The sequence below is a fragment of the Sitophilus oryzae genome, unplaced genomic scaffold (assembly GCF_002938485.1).
Source record: "Sitophilus oryzae breed Bouriz unplaced genomic scaffold, Soryzae_2.0 scaffold_1393_pilon_pilon, whole genome shotgun sequence".
NCBI lineage: Eukaryota > Metazoa > Arthropoda > Insecta > Coleoptera > Curculionidae > Sitophilus > Sitophilus oryzae.
The window spans coordinates 3,373,758-3,396,947 of NW_022146052.1; the positions used below are offsets into that span (position 1 = coordinate 3,373,758).

At 31.3% G+C, this 23,190-nt stretch overlaps 3 protein-coding genes and 1 pseudogene across 3 annotated transcripts; all 4 read left to right on the plus strand.

The window, feature by feature from the left end:
* Nucleotides 1–2,732: 2,732 nt before the first annotated feature.
* On the plus strand, nucleotides 2,733–3,597 carry LOC115875656 (annotated as a pseudogene).
* Nucleotides 3,598–3,696: 99 nt separating this feature from the next.
* Nucleotides 3,697–4,541, plus strand: LOC115875657 (facilitated trehalose transporter Tret1-2 homolog). Its single transcript, XM_030891176.1, has one exon. The coding sequence runs from the start codon at nucleotides 3,877–3,879 to the stop codon at nucleotides 4,489–4,491; it is 615 nt and encodes a 204-aa protein (XP_030747036.1). The 5' UTR covers nucleotides 3,697–3,876; the 3' UTR covers nucleotides 4,492–4,541.
* A 125-nt stretch (nucleotides 4,542–4,666) lies between these two features.
* LOC115875655 (facilitated trehalose transporter Tret1-2 homolog) lies at nucleotides 4,667–6,445 on the plus strand. The gene is made up of 2 exons (XM_030891174.1): nucleotides 4,667–5,131; nucleotides 6,028–6,445. The coding sequence occupies exons 1-2, from the start codon at nucleotides 4,696–4,698 to the stop codon at nucleotides 6,285–6,287; spliced, it is 696 nt and encodes a 231-aa protein (XP_030747034.1). The 5' UTR covers nucleotides 4,667–4,695; the 3' UTR covers nucleotides 6,288–6,445.
* Nucleotides 6,432–7,192, plus strand: LOC115875684 (facilitated trehalose transporter Tret1-2 homolog). Its single transcript, XM_030891216.1, has 2 exons — nucleotides 6,432–6,907; nucleotides 6,939–7,192. The coding sequence occupies exons 1-2, from the start codon at nucleotides 6,496–6,498 to the stop codon at nucleotides 7,190–7,192; spliced, it is 666 nt and encodes a 221-aa protein (XP_030747076.1). The 5' UTR covers nucleotides 6,432–6,495.
* The last annotated feature ends 15,998 nt before the right edge of the window (nucleotides 7,193–23,190 follow it).

Here is a 23,190-nt window from a genome sequence, read left to right on the forward strand (position 1 = left end):
AAGCTGTGAAAACATTTATGTATCTTCAAGTTTTCTGTAAGTCAATGCACTGTTACTTTACTAATTCACTTTTAACACAGCATCTCTGATATTATTTAAATATTTGATATTGATACAGTAGTTTATTGGTTTATAGCTCTTTAATTGTGTTGATTTGCATATTTACATTGTTCTAAATTCCAAATAAATATTTTTGAGGTACTTTTTGTTGTATTATTTACTACTAGAAAGAGTAAAAAGTATATTAACCCTCATTTAAACCTGCTGAACAGCCCGCCATTAAAAACCGGAAACGGAAATAAATTTCATAAAATTGAAATTGTCATGTCTATGTCATGTCAATTGTCCCAGCCGCCATATCTGAAAATTAGTTACCCAGGCAGCCACGCTGTTTCCATAATTTAACATTGACTTGACACTTCTTCTTGTATTTATTATTTTATGGTACCCACGTTTGTTAGAACCATTATTACAATTCTTTGTACTAATATTCAAAAGTTCACTTGTATAAAATTTCACCCCTAATTTCACCCTCTTAGGGGATGAATTTTAAAAATCGTTTCCGAGCACTTACTTTCATCACTTAAGGGCACAATATTCTATGCAAATTTTCATACATACACATAAATTTTTTTTTTCTGAACATACACCTCTAATCTCACACCACTAAGAAGGGATTTTGGAAAAGGCGAATTTCTAAATATCGCTCTTTAGTGCTCAGTTACGTTACCTAAGGAACTTCTACGCAAAATTTCATACTTCTAGAACCCATTTTAACAAATTTTTGAGACAACTTTTGCCTCTTATTTTACCCTCTTAGAACCCTTTTAGGACTAATTTTAAAAAAATATATACAAAATTTCACCACCAGTTTTACCATCGCTTCTCAGGGCTCAGTTATGTCACCCAAGCCTCTGTGCAATATATTATACTTTTAAAAGCGATTTTAACAAATTTTTGTACAAATTTTCACCCCTAACTTTACCTTCGTAGTGGATAAATTTCCAAAAATCGGGTATCCACTTTTGTCAATTAAGGATCTCTGCAACTTTTTATGCAACACCTTAGCGGCCGAATTTCCAAAAATCCCCTCTTAGTGCTCACTACATCACTAAAGGAACACATTTGCCAAATTTCGTGTTTCTGTGTCAAGCAGTTTCGGCTGTGCATTATTATCATCATTATTATATTTTCGAAGAATTCGCATTTGATTACATTTACAATACTATGTAAACTGTTAGATAAAAAGTGGTTATTTATTTATTCAATAAATGTTTGTTAGTTATATTTTAATAGTTTTAGCAAGAACTAGTAATTCATTGCCCTATTCTAAAATTAAAAATCTAAAATTTTATTTCTGTTAATACCCCACTTCATATAATCTACTGAAGCTTGGTATCCTATTTTTAACCTCCTGTATATTATATAATTTCTTTCATGTTTATTTTCAATCTTTAAAAATCATTACTCAATGAAAAGAAATTTCACAATATTTAATAATCATTTTTATTTTGAAGTATGTATAATTTTACTTTTTGATTTAACACTATAGGAAATATTATTTACACTTTACACAGTACTTAACCCTAACAGGAATTCATATAAATTTAAGTAGTAATGTATAATCTACATATTTACTGATCACAGATAAGATTCGAGATATACAGGGTGGTCAAAAATATATGTATAAAAGTTCGTACACATTCGGGCCTCGTTTTGGAGAGACGGGGTAGTGTAAACTTTCTTCTTTTTTGAGCACAGAGTAGGATTTTAACAACGCAAAAATTATTGTGAAAGAAGCGATAGTCTTTTAAACGAAAAACAGAAGAGGCTTTTTTAATACAGTCATATAAATAAATGTATTGGAAATTTATTCGCGACCAAACTTCAACAGAAATTATTTGGAAAAAATCGAAATAAAAATGAAACTTCCACATCCTGTATCTTCTAAACGAAGCGTTTTAGGACATGAACCTTTTTTACTTATTTTTATCTGCAGAATATAACACCCAAAGAAAATAATAAAAAATATCACTGAATGTCTTTAAAACGTTTATAAATTTTATTATTCTATACTGCATTTTTTTCTACAATTTTTTCGTGTTCTTCTTTAGTACTCTCCTTCTTCACAAAGTATTCCTGGATTTCCTCCAGAGTTTTACCTCGGGTCTCTGGCAAAAAAATGATTACAAATATAGTTCCAACTACGGCCATACCTCCGTAAAAGAAAAACACTCCGTAGGCGTTCATACTTTCCATCATAGTAGGGTACAATTTCACCGTTATAAAGTTAAACAGAAAGTTACAGCCCGCACCAAAACCCGCGGCAGTACCTCTTATATTTCCGGGATATACTTCAGAAGATAATGCAAAAGGTATAGGGTAGAATCCCATGGTACTTATAAAGAAATACAGTATCAATAAAGACAGAGGAATCAAAGTCAGTTTTTTCTCCAACTCTTCACTGATTAGTCCTTGTTTGATACATAAAATATAACTACCCAGAGTCAGCATACAGATTGACATTCCTGTCCCTGATACAATACTGAGCGGTCTGAACTATATTTGTAATCATTTTTTGCCAGAGACTTCGAGGTAAAACTCTGGAGGAAATCCAGGAATACTTTGTGAAGAAGAACTATATATTTTAATATTAAAAAAAAAATTGTAGAAAAAAATGCAGTATAGAATAATAAAATTATTACAGTTTAGTAAAACGATGGTAAAATTTTAAGACATTCAGTGATATTTTTATTATTTTCTTTTATATTTACTTCTTTTGCGGCTGATTAACTAAGTATTTTATGTACAGGGTGGTTTACTATGCAGATAAGAATAAGTAAAAGTAGAAAATAAGAAACTTTATCAACAATTCACCAAAAAGTCAAACTCCTGATGAAAAAAAGTTTCTTTAAACCATTCTTCTTAGTCATCACCTATTTCTTCTTCCAGCAATTCACAGGAATTTTCGTTATAATGTTCTATGCAATCGATATAGTTCAGGGAGCTAAAATAGAGCTGGATGCTTACATAACGATAGTTTTGATAGCTACAGTCCGACTGGTAGCTATGTTATTGCTGAGTTACTCCAGCAAGCATTACGGTAGAAGACCGCTCAGTATTGTATCAGGGACAGGAATGTCAGTCTGTATGCTGACTCTGGGTAGTTATATTTTATGTATCAAACAAGGACTAATCAGTGAAGAGTTGGAGAAAAAACTGACTTTGATTCCTCTGTCTTTATTGATACTGTATTTCTTTATAAGTACCATGGGATTCTACCCTATCATTGCATTATCTTCTGAAGTATATCCCGGAAATATAAGAGGTACTGCCGCGGGTTTTGGTGCAGGCTGTAACTTTCTGTTTTTTATAACGGTGAAATTGTACCCTACTATGATGGAAAGTATGAACGCCTACGGAGTGTTTTTCTTTTACGGAGGTATGGCCGTAGTTGGAACTATATTTGTAATCATTTTTTGCCAGAGACCCGAGGTAAAACTCTGGAGGAAATCCAGGAATACTTTGTGAAGAAGGAGAGTACTAAAGAAGAACACGAAAAAATTGTAGAAAAAAATGCAGTATAGAATAATAAAATTTATTTTTTTTTAAATGTTTTTTTAATGTTCAATTTTTAAGACATTAGTGATATTTTATTATTTTCTTTTATATTTACTTCTTTTGCGGCTGATTAACTAGGTATTTTATGTACAGGGTGGTTTATTATGCAGATAAGAATAAGTAAAAGTAGAAAATAAGAAACTTTATCAACAATTCACCAAAAAGTCAAACTCAGTGAAAAAAAGTTTCTTTAAACCATTCTTCTTAGTCATCACCTATTTCTTCTTCCAGCAATTCACAGGAATTTTCGTTATAATGTTCTATGCAATCGATATAGTTCAGGGAGCTAAAGTAGAGCTAGATGCTTACATAACGATAGTTTTGATAGCTACAGTCCGACTGGTAGCTATGTTATTGCTGAGTTACTCCAGCAAGCATTACGGTAGAAGACCGCTCAGTATTGTATCAGGGACAGGAATGTCAATCTGTATGCTGACTCTGGGTAGTTATATTTTATGTATCAAACAAGGACTAATCAGTGAAGAGTTGGAGAAAAAACTGACTCTGATTCCTCTGTCTTTATTGATACTGTATTTCTTTATAAGTACCATGGGATTCTACCCTATACCTTTTGCATTATCTTCTGAAGTATATCCCGGAAATATAAGAGGTACTGCCGCGGGTTTTGGTGCGGGCTGTAACTTTCTGTTTTTTATAACGGTGAAATTGTACCCTACTATGATGGAAAGTATGAACGCCTACGGAGTGTTTTTCTTTTACGGTGGTATGGCCGTAGTTGGAACTATATTTGTAATCATTTTTTTGCCAGAGACCCGAGGTAAAACTCTGGAGGAAATCCAGGAATACTTTGTGAAGAAGGAGAGTACTAAAGAAGAACACGAAAAAATTGTAGAAAAAAATGCAGTATAGAATAATAAAATTTATTACGGTTTAGTAAAATGATCGGTCAATTTTAGGCATTAGTGATATTTTTAGTATTTTCTTTTATATTACTTCTTTTGCAGCGAGATTAACTAAGTATTTTTTATGTACAGGGTGGTTTATTATGCAGAATGAAATAAGTAAAGTAGAAAATAAGCTTTATCAACAATTCACCAAAAAGTCAAACTCCGGATGAAAAAAAGTTTCTTTAAACCATTCTTCTTAGTCATCACCTATTTCTTCTTCCAGCAATTCACAGGAATTTTCGTTATAATGTTCTATGCAATCGATATAGTTCAGGGAGCTAAAGTAGAGCTAGATGCTTACATAACGATAGTTTTGATAGCTACAGTCCGACTGGTAGCTATGTTATTGCTGAGTTACTCCAGCAAGTATTACGGTAGAAGACCGCTCAGTATTGTATCAGGGACAGGAATGTCAGTCTGTATGCTGACACTGGGTAGTTATATTTTATGTATCAAACAAGGACTAATCAGTGAAGAGTTGGAGAAAAAACTGACTCTGATTCCTCTGTCTTTATTGATACTGTATTTCTTTATAAGTACCATGGGATTCTACCCTATACCTTTTGCATTATCTTCTGAAGTATATCCCGGAAATATAAGAGGTACTGCGGGTTTGGTGCAGGCTGTGGCTTTCTGTTTAACTTTAGCAGTGAAGTGTACCCTACTATGATGGAAAGTATGAACGCCTACGGAGTGTTTTTCTTTTACGGTGGTATGGCCGTAGTTGGAACTATATTTGTAATCATTTTTTGCCAGAGACCAGTGCAAAACTCTGGAGGAAATCCAGGAATACTTTGTGAAGAAGGAGAGTACTAAAGAAGAACACGAAAAAATTGTAGAAAAAAATGCAGTATAGAATAATAAAATTTATTACGGTTTAGTAAAATGATCGGTCAATTTTAAGACATTCAGTGATATTTTTATTATTTTCTTTTATATTTACTTCTTTTGCGGCTGATTAACTAAGTATTTTATGTACAGGGTGGTTTACTATGCAGATAAGAATAAGTAAAAGTAGAAAATAAACTTTATCAACAATTCACCAAAAAGTCAAACTCGGATGAAAAAAAAAGTTGCTAAACCATTCTTCTTGAGAATATCACGTATTTCTTCTTCCAGCAATTCACAGGAATTTTCGTTATAATGTTCTATGCAATCGATATAGTTCAGGGAGCTAAAGTAGAGCTAGATGCTTACATAACGATAGTTTTGATAGCTGCAGTCCGACTGGTAGCTATGTTATTGCTGGGTTACTCCAGCAAGCATTACGGTAGAAGACCGCTCAGTATTGTATCAGGGACAGGAATGTCAATCTGTATGCTGACTCTGGGTAGTTATATTTTATGTATCAAACAAGGACTAATCAGTGAAGAGTTGGAGAAAAAACTGACTCTGATTCCTCTGTCTTTATTGATACTGTATTTCTTTATAAGTACCATGGGATTCTACCCTATACCTTTTGCATTATCTTCTGAAGTATATCCCGGAAATATAAGAGGTACTGCCGCGGGTTTTGGTGCGGGCTGTAACTTTCTGTTTTTTATAACGGTGAAATTGTACCCTACTATGATGGAAAGTACGAACGCCTACGGAGTGTTTTTCTTTTACGGAGGTATGGCCGTAGTTGGAACTATATTTGTAATCATTTTTTTGCCAGAGACCCGAGGTAAAACTCTGGAGGAAATCCAGGAATACTTTGTGAAGAAGGAGAGTATTAAAGAAGAACACGAAAAAATTGTAGAAAAAAATGCAGTATAGAATAATAAAATTTATTACGGTTTAGTAAAATGATCGGTCAATTTTAAGACATTCAGTGATATTTTTATTATTTTCTTTTATATTTACTTCTTTTGCGGCTGATTAACTAAGTATTTTATGTACAGGGTGGTTTATTATGCAGATAAGAATAAGTAAAAGTAGAAAATAAGAAACTTTATCAACAATTCACCAAAAAGTCAAACTCCGGATGAAAAAAAGTTTCTTTAAACCATTCTTCTTAGTCATCACCTATTTCTTCTTCCAGCAATTCACAGGAATTTTCGTTATAATGTTCTATGCAATCGATATAGTTCAGGGAGCTAAAATAGAGCTGGATGCTTACATAACGATAGTTTTGATAGCTACAGTCCGACTTGTAGCTATGTTATTGCTGAGTTACTCCAGCAAGCATTACGGTAGAAGACCGCTCAGTATTGTATCAGGGACAGGAATGTCAATCTGTATGCTGACTCTGGGTAGTTATATTTTATGTATCAAACAAGGACTAATCAGTGAAGAGTTGGAGAAAAAACTGACTCTGATTCCTCTGTCTTTATTGATACTGTATTTCTTTATAAGTACCATGGGATTCTACCCTATACCTTTTGCATTATCTTCTAGTATATCGGAAATATAAGAGGTGTGCCTGCCACTTGGGTTTTGGTGCAGGCTGTAACTTTCTGTTTTTTATAACGGTGAAATTGTACCCTACTATGATGGAAAGTATGAACGCCTACGGAGTGTTTTTCTTTTACGGAGGTATGGCCGTAGTTGGAACTATATTTGTAATCATTTTTTTGCCAGAGACCAGAGGTAAAACTCTGGAGGAAATCCAGGAATATTTTGTGAAAAAGGAGAGTACTAAAGAAGAACACGAAAAAATTGTAGAAAAAAATGCACTATAGAATAATAAAATTTATAAACGTTTAGTAAAATGATTGGTCAATTTTAAAGACATTCAGTGATATTTTTTATTATTTTCTTTGGGTGTTATATTCTGCAGATAAAAATAAGTAAAAAAGGTACATGTCCTAAAACGCTTCGTTTAGAAGATACAGGGTGTGGAAGTTTCATTTTTATTTCGATTTTTTCCAAATAATTTCTTTTGAAGTTTGGTCGCGAATAAATTTCCAATACATTTATTTATATGACTGTATTAAAAAAGCCTCTTCTGTTTTTCGTTTAAAAGACTATCGCTTCTTTCACAGTAATTTTTGCGTTGTTAAAATCCTACTCTGTGCCCAAAAAAGAAGAAAGTTCACTACCCCGTATCTCCAAAACGAGGCCCGAATGTGTACGAACTTTTATACATATATTTTTGACCACCCTGTATATCTTGAATCTCATCTGTGATCAGTAAATATATGTAGATTATACATTACTACTTAAATTTATATGAATTCCTGTTAGGGTTAAGTACTGTGTAAAGTGTAAATAATATTTCCTATAGTGTTAAATCAAAAAGTAAAATTATACATACTTCAAAATAAAAATGATTATTAAATATTGTGAAATTTCTTTTCATTTAGTAATGATTTTTAAAGATTGAAAAAATAAACATGAAAGAAATTATATAATATACAGGAGGTTAAAAATAGGATACCACCATAGACTTAAAATAAAATATAGACTACACTATTTACATCTCAACGCGGTCAAACAATCTTTTTTGTACACATGTTTACTTCTGGGTACAGTCGACCGAGCTTTCCTCATCCAGCCTATGTTGTCACGTCTTTAATATTATCAATATTTTTTTTTCTTGTTATACACATATATTGAGATATTAATACTACATTTTAATAAAGTAGGTTTTAATATTCCATAGATGTATTAAATAGTCCTTATACTACTAAATTATAAGTCGGATACTGTTTAAAAAGGATAAGTTCTTTACAATATGACAACACCGATTAGAGGCGAGGGAGCCTATTCATTCATTTATTACCTTTGTAGTACTCGTCGCGTGTGCGGTAAAGCTTTGTTGCCGCTATGTCCCCGGCTGTATTAACGCATTTTCTTAGCTTGTAGTCCTTAAGTGTTTATTTTATTGATTTTTTCTGTTCAAGAACTATAAAATATGGTTCGCCAGTGCCAAATTTGCAAGAAATTTGACTTAAATAATCCATTTAAGTCTTGAAACGACTTTCGACCGGTAGGCAACTCTCAATTTACCCATTAGGAGTCAGTGGCGTTGTGGTAGAAAAGCGCTTATTTAGATAATATTTTAGTAAAATGTAAAATCTGATTTTTTTCTCTTACATTACTATTATTTACTTACTTACATTGTAACAAAATCATAATTATAACCCTGTTAATAATTAATAATGTTTTTATTACAAATATATTCCGGTTTATTCTAAAATTATCTTCAGAGTCTAAAATAACATACAAGATTTTTAAAATGATATTATGAAACAATATTTTTTAATATACCGGGTCGTTTCAACCCCTATAACTTTTTTATTTTTTTCAGATAAAAAAAAACCAGATTTGTATGTTAGTAGGTATATGACAGAAATTAGGATTTATTGATGTATTCAATTGTTTTTGGTCTCTTCCTGTTTCACTGAAATGATTACATCTTTTGATTTTTAAAGACACCCTCGGTATATTGCTACTTTATTCGATAAAAAATGACACTGTGAATAGAATGACATATCATATGTCAACTTTTGACATTGTCGCTTAAAAACAAATCGTATTTTAAATTTCAATCCAGGGTGCCATGGTGTTGTTAAAAACACTAGGTTTTAATCAAGGAGCCTTGGAAAATAGTTTTGATCGTCTAATAGGTTTCGTGTCGTGTCTAGGCCGGTTAAAAGATGTACAAATCGTATTTTTAATCATACATATGTCATTCATATTTTTTCAAATGGAACAAGGGTGACTCATTAGCATATTTGGAAAAAGCATTTTTTTATGAATATATTGATACCACACACTTGGTATTTCGAGTCAAATTGTCGTTATGAACCGCGTGTTACAATTACAATTAAACCATATGCGAAAATGTCAAAAGTTGACATATGATATGTTATTCTACCCAGAGTGTCATTTTCTATCGAATAAAGTAGAAATATACCGAGGGTGCCGTTTAAAAATTAAAAGTTATAGTCATTTCCGGTGAAACAGGAAGTGACCAAAAACAATTGAATGCCTCAATTAATCCTAATTTATGTCATATACTAGCATACTAAATCTTGTTTTTTTTATTTGAAAATATAAAAAAATTATTGGGGGATGAGCCACTTTTGGGACGCACCCGGTATAACAAAGACAGTACCGAGTTAAATAAATGTAGTTTTCATTTTATCCACTTCCTATCACCTTCCTTGCTTTAATGGAACAGATTCATGTTTTCTCTAATTTACATAATAAGACATCACTTAACCAGAAAAAAAGTTACAACAATCATATTTTTTTTTCTCTCCCTGTCGCCGATTCTATTATATCTGTGGAATAGATCCTGTGTTGATTAATATCAGGGGTTGTAAATGTTTGACTAAAATTAATAATTTATTATTAATTTCAAAAATTACGTAATTTCGATTATAAAATTTCTTTTCTAACGTGTATTTTATTATTTTTATCCTTTTTGGACTCTAAGACGTTTTTTCTAAACTTTTATTTAAAAAATCTGTCCTAAATCTTAATAAAATATAAAAAAGTTTAAAAACGATATATTTTTAATTTAATTATAGCTTCATTAAAATAAAAAAATTACCCGGCTATGATACGGAGAGTTCAGGTGTACTTGAGAAATGAAAGACAGTGTTGTGTTTCTCGGCAGAGTCGTCAGGGAACGACCGTTACGACAGAGACAAACTATCTATCGCTCGTGTCGCACTCGTTATAACCCAAAACAATAACAAGACATTGTCTGACCGCATGTTCCAGCTATTTATGAATGAGATGCTCAGTCTATATTTTATTTTAAGTCTATGGATACCACGCTTTAGTAGATTATATGAAGTGGGGTATTAACAGAAATAAAATTTTAGATTTTTAATTTTGAAATAGGGCAATGAATAATTGTTCTTGCTAAAACTAGTAAAATATAACTAACAAACATTTATTGAATAAATAAATAACCACTTTTTATCTAACAGTTTACATAGTATTGTAAATGTAATCAAATGCGAATTCTTTGAAAATATAATAATGATAATAATAATGCACAGCCGAAACTGCTTGACATAGAAACACGAAATTTGGCAAATGTGTTCCTTTAGTGATGTAGTGAGCACTAAGAGGGTATTTTTGGAAATTCGGCCGCTAAGGGGTTGCATAAAAAGTTGCAGAGATTCTTAAGTGACAAAAGTGGATACCCGATTTTTGGAAATTTATCCACTACGAGGGTAAAGTTAGGGGTGAAAATTTGTACAAAAATTTGTTAAAATCGCTTTTAAAAGTATAATATATTGCACAGAGGCTTGGGTGACATAACTGAGCCCTGAGAAGCGATGGTAAAACTGGTGGTGAAATTTTGTATATATTTTTTTAAAAAGGGTTCTAAGAGGGTAAAATAAGAGGCGAAAGTTGTCTCAAAAATTTGTTAAAATGGGTTTTAGAAGTATGAAATTTTGCGTAGAAGTTCCTTAGGTAACGTAACTGAGCACTAAAGAGCGATATTTAGAAATTCGCCTTTTCCAAAATCCCTTCTTAGTGGTGTGAGATTAGAGGTGTATGTTCAGAAAAAAAAAATTTATTTGTATGTATGAAAATTTGCATAGAATATTGTGCCCTTAAGTGATGAAAGTAAATGCTCAGATACGAAAAAAAAAAATTAAAATTCATCCCCTAAGAGGGTGAAATTAGGGGTGAAATTTTATACAAGTGAACTTTTGAATATTAGTACAAAGAATTGTAATAATGGTTCTAACAAACCTGTGTACTAAGAATTTATTTTCCAAAATATGTCTCATAAGCAGGTGAAATTAGACACAATGGTTGACAGCAGTTGACAAAATTGACAGCAGTTCCAAAATCAGTAAAATGTAATCATAGTAATCAAAGTAACGGATATTTGAAATGATTACTTAGTAGGCAAGTAATGATTAGTAACCAGTAATCAAAAGTACAATCGTCATCGAAAAGTAAAATCGAAAATCGACATCACTATTAAATATGGCAAAAACCCACTATAAAATATTTTAGGTCATATATGCTTCTTCAATGAAATATAAAACCTTTATTTTTTTCTAGAAGCCGAAATTCAATTAATATATAGGGTGTATCATTAAAAAAACAACTTTGGTCCATGACTTTTTATGGAGAATACATATTTTTGTAGTAAAATCTTATAATTTTATATGATAGTTTCTTACATATTGAGATTACCAAAAATTCTGTAAACAAAATCGAATATTCACATAATTATAATAATTAATAGTGATTGATATACTAGGAGTATATTAAAAATATACATATTTTTTGTGTAACTGTAGCCTTCAGGTAGACAGTACCAAGTTCAACCTCTTTTACAACCTTTCAAGTACTATCTCTTTAATTGGGATAGGTCAGTTATTTTTGTGACCATTGTGGAAAAGTACTACAAATCGGAAAACACCAGTTTTAGGACAGGTAAAAATATATACAGTATGTCCCCGAATTGTCTTTACAAGTGAAAGATTTTTTTTATTATTAAAAGTGAAACCGCGTTATAATATATGGCAAATCGAAAAAATGTATTAATGCCATAATTAATAATCAATAGTATGACTAACCCATTGGTTTTCACAGCCATCTTGATCTTGATAATGAAATTTACAAGATCTTTCAAGGTTTGTTTACATCATTACATATTAAAAATGTATCAAATGACCATGACGGTATCGAGATTTCCATTTATTGTAGTATTTTTTAAAGATTATTTTGTGGAAAATATCTTTAAGGTTCTTCATTATGTTATATCTGTCTTCTGACAACGTAAAATTTTATGGAATTTTATTTTATTTTGTATATAATATTTTCCAATATAGAAAAAACTTAAGGTCTTTTAGTGTATAGTGTATAATTTAGTAGAGTACTTTTATGTTTATAATGTTTTTACTGTTTAAAAAATATTATTAAGGGTGTGAAACAATTTAAACTATATTTCTCGTATACAGAATTTTATATTCTTTCAGAATATGTCTTGCATTGATTTGAAATGTTAGTAATTTAAAGACAGTACTAGGGAGAGACAACCCCATTTCCGGGAATTTTGTCTAAATCTGTGGAAAAACATGAGTTCGTATTTAGCTTAAAAAAAAATATTAATAATGGTTCAAAATAAATGAATTTTACAGGGGATATACAAAATTTATTGTACTTTTAGGATATGTATAGTACTTTAAGAACATATTTCAAACTTTGAGTGTAGCTCGAGTTTTCTACAACCATTTCACAAATCTGTCTAGATAGTCTGGTTTCTTAAAAACACCATTTAAAAAAATATCAGTGAAGATCTAAAACAACTCAAACTATACTTATCGTATGCAGAATTTCATATTCTCTCAGAATATATCTTGCTTTGATCTGAAATGTTTGTGATATTAAGAAAATTCTAGGGAGAGACAACCCAATATCCGCAAATCTCGTCTAAATTTGTGGAAAGAACATGAGTTTGTAATTAGTTAAAAAAAATATTAATAATACTTCAAAATACATGCATTTTACAGGGAATATACAAAATTTAATGTACTTTTAAGATATGTATAGTACTGAGAGAAAAGATTGTAAACTTTGAGTGTAGGCCGAGTTTTCAACAATCGTTTTAGAAATCTGACTAAACTTTCTCATTTCTTATAAATACCGTTTAAAAAAATATTAATAAAGGTCTGAAACAACTCAAACTATACTTGTCGTATGCAAAATTTTATATTCTTTCAGAATATGTCTTGCATTGATTTGAAATGTTAGTAATATTAAGGCAGTACTAGGGAGAGACAACCCCATTTTCGAAAATTTTGTCTAATTCTGTGGAAAAAACATGAGTTTGTATTTAGCTTAAAAAAAATATTAATAATGCTTGAAAATAAATGAATTTTACAGGGAATATAAAACATTTAATGTACTTTTAGGATATGTATAGTACTTTAAGAAAATATTTGAAACTTTGAGTATAGCTCGAGTTTTCTACAATCATCTCACAAATCTGTATAGATAGTCTGATTTCTTAAAAATACTAAAAAGCAACTCAAACTATACTTGTCCTATGCAGAATTTCATATTCTTTCAGAATATATCTTGCTTTGATCTGAAATGTTTGTAATATTAAGACAAGTCAAGGGACAGACAACCCCATTTCAGGGAATTTTGTTCAAATCTGTGTAAGAAACACGAGTTTGTATTTAGCTTTGAAAAATATATTAATAATAACCCAAAACGTTTCAATTTTAATCCATGGGGATATTTTTTCCATATATTATTAATGTAACATCCTAATGTTTGTACAAACGCTTAGTTATTACTCACAAAGTTTATATAAAAAAAAATTCAAACGCACTGACGCAAATCTACATTAAATTACGACTTAAGTTAATAATTAAGTAAAAACCCGTTCTAGAATTTATGACAAAAATATACAAAAAAAAAGGAACATTAAGGTCACAAACTCGTCACAAACATGCAATGAGGAAGTAAACTAATTTTTCCAGCATTCATAATGCTTTTTTTTCTCTCTAAACAACTTATCCTTCCTAAATTATTATAATTTATACATTATGTTACGAATATACCACAAAAACGAGTAAACAAATTAGTATAGTTAGTGTTTAATTATTAAAAGTTGTTACTCGGTATTAAAATCCTATTTTATGTTAAAGATCGTCCCAATAAATTAATGCTTGGCCTACTTCGTTACTGAACGTATAATTTACGGAAAATTTTATAGAAATCCATATCAAAACAATTTTTTAATATAATAAAGGACATATTTTCTTTATAGAGTTCGGTAAATTTCAACAAAATTCTTTCAAAATTTCCGACTATTCATTTGGTATAGTTAACGAGGCATCACGATTAACCAGGCTTATATCCTTTAACCAAAAAAAGCACACTTACACCTATATTTGTGGTAATATATTGGTATAACTATATTTAATATTATATATTATATATTTAATATAGGCAGGGATATACGTACCTCCGGGCGCGGCGCCCATACTAAAATATGTTAAAAAAAAGTTTGTAGGCAGTTCCTTTCAAATAACTCATTTTGAGTGAAATTAAAAAAACTTTTTTTTGCCGATCTTTTAATAGCCTACCATACCTGCCCAAGCAGCATTTGGACGTCGGGACAACGTTGTGTCACGCGACCAAACGTCGGGGCGCAACGTCGGCACAACCTCGTGTCAACCCTAGTCTGCACTAGTTTGGAGAATAATTTTTGGCTCGAAACGACGTTGGATACCGACGTTGGCTAGCAGCCTAATTTAGTACTAATATGGCAAAAATAAAATAAATATGGCGTCCAAGTCGCGTTTTATCCTAAATTCGGATAATTATGGTAAAAATATTATTTTTATGATTTAGTTAGAGACATATGTCAGATGGCAGTGAAGGAAAACAAAACAAAAGTATTTAAGTGTGGAGGATGTTTGAAGATCACAATTATTGAAACACTTTAACCGACTCTGTAACTCGTTACCCAAGGCAAAAAAGTTAAACGCAAATAACTTTATTGATAAATGTATTGTTTCTATTTTGAAAAATACTAATGGGCCTTAAAATTAAAGAAGTTTTAAAAATTTTCTTGAATTTTTTTTAGTAAAATGAGAATAATTTATTCGCAGTCGAAAAAATTGTTTCCGCGTGTTTTTTAGGGTCAAATATTTCAAGTTAATGTATTCAAAAGGCAGGAATTGCTATTGTAGGAACGAAACATTTTCTTATTTAACAACATGGCTGCTTTCACTTTGTTGTTTTATAGATTAAGATGGAGTAGTTCGAGTAGTCGCATACTGGACTAATAAAGTCGCAGTTCGGCCTTTAACAGGTAGTATACTAGTCGCAAGATTGCCTAATTTGGGATAAATCCTATAGTCTAGCTTGTGCCGCCCTCTATAATCTAAATAAACGAGGGAGTGGATAACTATCGGTAATATATGTCGATGTATATTTAAATTTAGTTTTATATGTACCTTTCTTATGTTCCATTTTAATTAAGTTTTTTATAAAAAACAAAAAGCAGCACTGAGCTGTCTGACTGAACAGAACAATGAAGTGAAAATTTAAGATTTAAGGTTATGGTTCAATACAGTTGGAAAAAGGTAGTGACTCAGACGTCCTACCAACGTAAGAATAAGGAAATCTAAACAACGTTGGAATTAGTAAAACAGACGACGTTTGCATTAACGTTGGAATAGGTCCTGAAACTGACGTCGGAAAACTCTATATTGTCCAACGTTGTAACTACGTTGTCCGAATCACCTAAAGATCACTTAAGCAAAAAAGGTTACAAGACAACGTTTATTCGACGTCGCAGAAGCTTCTACTTTGCTGTAGTACTAGTCCAACGTCGGCACAACGTCATAAAAACGTTTAAATTTATTTTAATACCCAAGATAGGGAGCTAACTATTTTTTGTAACTAATCCAGTAAACATGTGGTCGCAAGTCGTGAAAATGCTACTTGGGTGTTGGTATGGTCGGCTAAAAAATACCGAAGGTGCCATTTAAAAATCAAAAGTTTAGTCATTTCCGGTGAAACAGGAAATGGCCGAAAACAATTGAACACGTCAATCATTCCTAATTTGTCATATACCGTAAAATGGGGTGAATAGAAACATAGGGGTGAATAGAAACAAAATTTCTGAAAAAAATCAAATCACGATTAAAAATATTCAAAGTAAAAAGAGTCGACATATCTAATTTTTCTATCATTGGTAATACACAATAAAATGTAAAAACTATATTTTTATCTGTGGCAGCACTGTTTCTGTCAATCAGCTGATCAATAAATGTGAGATCGATTTATCACCTATTTTGTATGGCGCGAAAACTTTATAAATAAAATATTTATTTTTAAAGTAATACATAAGCCGGTACATATAAATTGTTATATTATATGTATTGTTAATTATTGTTAAACCTACTTAAATATGTAATAATTTACTGTTTCTAATCACCTTGTTGGAAATAGAATAGATAAAAACCTTAACATCAATGTGTGTTTCTATTCTCCCGAATAGCAGGTGAATAGAAACACAAAAGTTATTTTTATTTAATATTTATATGCATATTTTTCAAAAATCAAATTATACATATGTATACGCAAAGAACAAACAAAGACCCATGTTTTAAAATATTCGGGAACATAATACCACATTTTTATCAACCGGTATATCGCTAATAGCCTACGAAACTGTTTCTATTCACCCCATTTTACGGTACCGTATGATCGAAAAAAAACGGCGTCCAGTTGGCTTGGAAATGACGATCGATGACATTTCCCATATAATTTTACATATAAAATGACAGCGATCTTCATTTCATAGCCATCGTTGACGCCGTTTTTATTCGATCATAGGGTACTATCATACCAAATCTCGTTTTTTTTTTTTGAAAAAATAAAAAAGTTTTAGGGGTGAGCCACTTTTGAGACGCACCCGGTATAAATATGAAACACAAAAAAATTTTAAACTAAAATATATTTTTACAAATTTTCTTTCAATAAATTGCTCAAGATCTTCTAACATTTATTTTATTATAAAAATTAATAATAGTTTTTTTTGTAAACTTTATATATACATTATTTTCTATCGTTGTTTTTATAATTACATGTATTTTAGTATTAATTCAAGGTAGAGTTCTATGTCAGGAAAATACAGTTTAAAAAAATATTAGTAAAAGGCTGAAACAACTCAAATTATACTTTTGTTTCATATAGAATTTCATATTCTATCAGAATATGTTTTGAAAGAAAGTCCGAGAAACATAGAGGGGGTTCCACTTATTTTGTTTTTTTTTGTCATATTCTGGTTCTCTACGTTACATATCCGTATCCGTATTCACACGGAACCTCAAATCAAGAAAAAATATGCGAATTTAAAAAAAGATAGTCTTCTACACTGTTGTAGATATTAATATTATTCAGAAATCAATTTAAGAAATAATTAAATAAAAACTAAATTTTTTCAGAGATATATCATGGTATTTTCCAAAAAGCACCGAATTTTTCGGGTTAATTAATGAAAATAGTACCGAGATATTAATAAGATCTCATTCGCGGATGACCGTGAACGTCTGTACCGGTGGTACCGGCTGTGGTTTCAAGGTGAGCCAAAAAAAAACGGAAACCCGGTGCGGTTGTTGATACCAGCGGAAAAATTAGTACCTTCCGTCGTACCACATCGTTCGTAACAACTCATTATTAGTATATTAGTCCACCAGTACCATAGTACGAATTCAAGATCATTTAATAGTTGATCACAAAAAGTTGAACCGTTTCCGAATTCAACTTGATAAAATAATTGTCTTAAAACAGTGTACAGTTTAAAAGAAACACCCTGTGTTGAAGAAAATGACAATCTACGGGAAGATAGTGCAAATAATCTTGATAGCCAAAAATACTAAATACCATCAAGTATCAGTAAGGAAGAATGGGTTTTGCATATGTTAAGGTGTAGTGAAGATGCCCAGTGATGTCTGTATTGAAAAACGATGGAAAAATAGTATCAATAATCCATCTTTTTGATTTCATTTCCATTGAAAATCCAGTGTTTCTATTTAGTGCTGTGAAATTGTTATAGTATATATGTGTGTTTTTTCGATAATATTCAAGATTAATAATCTTGATCTAACTGAATAGTTTTAGCTAAAAAAAGCTATGAACTTGAAAGGGCATACAGTTACATATTTTATAGTAAGATTTTTGGAGTGTACTTTTTAAATGTTATTAATAAAAAAGTAAGTTTTTTTAGTATGTTATTATATTTAAAGTAGTATCTATTTCACTGTGATTGCTAAAAATTCAAGTAGTTATATCTTTTAGCCGTATTTATACTACTTATACACTTTAAATACTCTAAAATTGTTGAAAATGTAATTTAATATATTAAAGACTGAAAAATGAACTACTTACCGTTTATTTAATATTTTTTACTTATACCTTATTATACAGGGTGGTCCAAACTGTGTTCCGAACACTTCGGCAGTATATTCTACAGATAAAAGTAAGTAAAAAAGTTCGTATAAATGTATGTCCTAAAATGCTTAGTTTCGGAGATACAGGGTGTAGAAGTTTCATTGTTATTTCGATTTTTTCCAAATAATTTCTGAACTAACGTCAATATTTGGATGAAAATTGGTACCTGGGAGTTTTTTGACGTGAGAAATTTGATTTTGATGTCAATATGACTCCTATTTGTAGGGGGCGCCACCTACATATTTTTTAACTGGTTTGAAGAGAAATAACTTTTCGTCCGTATCTGTATAAAACTGTTGAGTAAAAAAATATACATTTACGACATTTTCTGCGTTAAAAAGGTCTCTTAGGAAAAATCGCTACGAGTAATGGTTTTCAAGATATTTGGAATCGAAATTATCAATACCTGTCATCATTGACACAAATTAAACATGTTGACTAAATAGTTATTAGACTCATATATTTGAAATGTTTTTGTGCGAAATTTTTCTTAATCTTTTAAAGATTAAAATTTCCCAAATTGATGGCGGGTTCTCACTTGTCAGTTTCGCTGACGCAGAAAAATAAAAAACAACGATTGTAGTCACACGTTTCATGTTTTGCTACATTCAGTATTCAGTTCCAATCATTTTAACGTGGTGATTTCGTAGACATATGGTTAAAACAAAATTGAAACCAGGTGTTCGCGATGTTTGTTTACAATATTAGCAATTAATTAGGTACAGAATATTCTGGTAAATCAGAAAAGAAGAAAACGTCGTAGGTGGTGGGTCAGATCCTGGATATTGCGAAGAAATAAACGGAGTGCTAGTGAAACTATATTAAAAGAATTAATTAACTTTAACTTGTAAACTGAACAAATCACGAAAATGTAGTTCTCACGCTTCAGTTTCTATTCATTATTCGATAATGATCAGTCAAAAATGAAAAAAAGTAGAACTGGTTTTCACTTTAACTGAAAGTACGAATGTACTGATCACTGATCATTTAACATGAAAATATGTTCTGACCTTTGAATAAGAAGACTAAGGAAGGAGCATATCAAAAATCTTAGGTACACCGCGATGGGCCTCAAATATGGCCGACTTAAATTCCGGTTTATCAGTGTCGTTCTAATTTTATTTAAAAAATGTAAAACTATGATGTAGGGTAGACGTGGGGTAGACTCAATAATTTGTTGTTTTATTTTACGTTGTGAATAAATGTTGGTAGTTATTAAAATTGTTATAAAAATATATAATTGTAATAAAAATAGATAAGTTATAATAAGTATTTATTAACACAAACATCCGATACGCTACTGAAGCAGGTAAGTCAAATTAACATATCTAAATTCTTTGACATTAAATCTTTGACAAGTAATAAATAAAAGCTAAAATGCAAGAAAAATATATAATTTAGTTAATTTAAGTGAATTTCATAAATGATCGGTTTACTACACGTATGTATATTATACCTATAGTCACTTACTAGCGAAAAGTTGTTCCATTATTTCACTCAATTTTTGCCGAGATCTACCGCACGCTACACAACCAACTATTTTAGAGTCTTTTTCGATAAATGCGATAGTGTCACTGTTAATTTAAGTTCTGCCACAATTTCCATCTAGATTTACTATGGGAAATGTCATTGATGTTCATTTCCCAGCCAACTGGACGCCGTTTTTTTTCGATCATACGGTATTTTAGAGTCTTTTTCGATAAATCGCGATAGTGTCACTGTTAATTTAAGTTCTGCCACAATTTCTATCTAGATTTACTACCTTTATACAACTATCAGTAGTAGAATAAATAATAAATAACATAAAATAAGCTCCGTAAAGACTGACAAATCCACAAAATTTCAAATCAAATTCAAATGTGTCAAATGAATCGTCAAACAGAACTGTCAAGGATCCCCAACCTAGAGAGCTTTTATGGTGGCTTTTCCGCCCACCATGCATGAATACATGGATAGCATTATGCTCCTTCCTTAGTCTTCTTATTCAAAGGTTCTGACGTTCATTATTTGTTCAGTGTCACTGAATCAGTCAGACTGCGTCAGTGACAAGTGAGAACTCGCCTTACTAAACGTGTTTATTTTTTTGTCAATAATGACATGTATCGACTATTTCTATTCTAAATATTTTGAGAAAGGTTACTCCTAGCGATATTTACCGAGACATTTTTTACGTAAAAAATCACAGAAATGTATATTTTTTTACTCAGTGCTTTCATACAGGTACGAATGAAAAGTTATTACTCTTCAAAACCGTTAAAACACATGTAGGTGCCCCCCCCCCTACAAATAGGAATCATATTGACATCAAAATCAAATTTCTCATGTCAAAAAACTCCCAGATACCAATTTTCATCCAAATATAGACGTTATTTCAGAAATTATTTGGAAAAAATCGAAATAAAAATGAAATTTTTACACCCTGTATTTCCGAGACTAAAGCTACATTCGAAATCAATTCGCTGGCCGAGTGGCACTTCGACGTTAAAGTCGGCACGAAATTAACCATTCACAACAAATTTCAATTCGAATTTTGCGCATGCGTGTTTAAACTAGAGATGGGCGGTTATTGGTAAAAAACCGGTTATAGGTTAACCGGAATTATCTTTAAAAAATAATAACTTGACAAAATTAATCGACACAAATTAACCGGTTATTCAAATAACCTAACCTAGCAAAACTAAATATTTAGTTTTCCTATAGGTTTACTTACCTCTACACTCCATAGGTCTACTTCAAATTTAGATAATAAACTTAGTTAAATCGCATGATTAAATAGAGATTGTAGCAATGTAAGTATGTATATGTACAAAATGAATTTAAATAAAAATGCTAACCTCACTTTTTTGAGTAGACATGGATATGATATTAAAACTAGTAATTACTTAACGTTCAAATAAACCACACAACTCACAAGTTCTACAATCTACAACCAAGTTATTTTAATCCTAATAACTACAATCAAATACCAAAGAAAAATAAGGAGACTGAATGAATAGTTAATGAACTATTATCTTCATTCATTACTTGAACTTCAATTTTGTATTCTTTAGTCTAAGCTTCAAGAGAGACTTCAAACTACAAATAAAATATATTTACGGCGAAACGTGGGTGAAACTGGGCGAAACCATGGAAAACTTTTGAAGAACCGTTGAAAATCCGTCGGTTAAAATTTAAATATAGAATTTAGAGAATCTATTTGAAGTTAGGTTCGTATCACTTGGCTAACTGGTGGCTAGTAGTAGTCTATGGCATTAGTACTTTGTTTTACGGCCTGACCTGTCAGGGCCATTCGGCCGTTGTTTTGATTATCATCATCAGGGTTCGCCTGATGCCTGATTTAATTTTGACATTTGATGTTTGATGTCATATATTTTCGTTTTGGGAGTGGGAGCGACTTCTCCCGTTATCGTCGTAATATCTGAAGATCCGTGCCGTTCGCTTCTTCGAAATTTACGATTCAAACAGCTAATATTTAATTGTTACTTGTTTTAAACAAGTACGATTTTTTAAAAAATAACCGGCTATAGGTTATTGAACGTAATGCAAGGTTATTAGGTTAACTGATGAAAAAAAAACTACCTTTAAATAACCGGTTATTTTAGAGGAAAATACCGGTTATTCAAAAAACCAGTTACTTTTGCCCATCTTTAGTTTAAACAGGGTTGCCACAAGCTACACAATTGTGTATTTTGCTACACATTTGCTTCCATGACTGCACAGCTACACCACAATGGCCTGTGCTACACATTTTGAGAATTTACATATTTATTATAAAAAATAATACCAGAACAGTAAATCAGCTGACAAAAGGTGTTTTTTTTTGCTTTTAAGTTATCTAAGTTACATTAAAAGAGGCCGCAAGTGAACTTTAAATTTTGAACTGACAAATATCATTTTCGGTCATCTATTGGTCGAATCAAAAACGGTAAATAGACAGGATTGCTTAATTCCTTAAATAATACATAACACGTACTTTGGCCAAATTATGAGGCCAAATTTCACTGTAGTTCGGTCCACTCGTTGGAATACGTGAATAATATTCAATTCCTATTTCACTTTTCCTCCCATATCAGCAAGGACTGCAGTTTCTATGGACAAATTTGGCCGATTAAACAGTCCTGAATTGTTTACAGTTTTTGAACAGACTTTTTAACCGGCCGATTGAAGTACTGCAATGATACTACGAAAATATCCCACATGAAAGACAGGGAGTTCGAGATCCATATATCCGAAATGTCCAACGCACTCATTTATATTTTTTCCACATGTTTTCCATAAAATCGTTAGTTTCGCGACATCAATTTTGAAGTCATTGCAATATTTGCTGACATGAGAAGAAATGGAATGGGAAATGAATATATTGACGTATACAAACGAGTGGAAGTGAGGCTCTTATCGAGACTCGTAATTATGCTTTAAAATTTGGCGATTTTACGTCTTATTCTTGGTCTTATTGGATAGTTTACAATTATTGGTCATGGATTGCTACACAATGCTACACATTTTTATGGTCAAGTTCTGCACAATCAAAAATTTTCTTGTGGCAACCCTGAGTTTAAACGTTCGCCTGACATTTTTTAGGTTAGTTGTTGGTTTTGATTTTGGAAGAGTCAAAATCCGGGACAGTTGTTAATTAGGTTTTCCAAGTTTTTATGTTTAGAAAAATGGAAACAAAAACGTCATTTATTGATGATTTTTTTCTAAAATGTGTCTCAAGCACCCAAAACTTTTTCTCGCCATTAATATGGGTCGGACACCTTATTTTTTGGGC

Coding starts and splice junctions, on each gene's coding strand:
- LOC115875657 (XM_030891176.1), top strand. CDS start 3,877: ATGTTCTATGCAATCGATATAGTTCAGGGAGCTAAAGTAGAGCTAGAT.
- LOC115875655 (XM_030891174.1), top strand. CDS start 4,696: ATGAAAAAAAGTTTCTTTAAACCATTCTTCTTAGTCATCACCTATTTC. Junction 5,132..6,027: donor ATATCCCGGAAATATAAGAG/GTACTGCGGGTT, acceptor GAAATATAAGAG/GTACTGCCGCGGGTTTTGGT.
- LOC115875684 (XM_030891216.1), top strand. CDS start 6,496: ATGAAAAAAAGTTTCTTTAAACCATTCTTCTTAGTCATCACCTATTTC. Junction 6,908..6,938: donor ACCTTTTGCATTATCTTCTA/GTATATCGGAAA, acceptor GGTGTGCCTGCC/ACTTGGGTTTTGGTGCAGGC.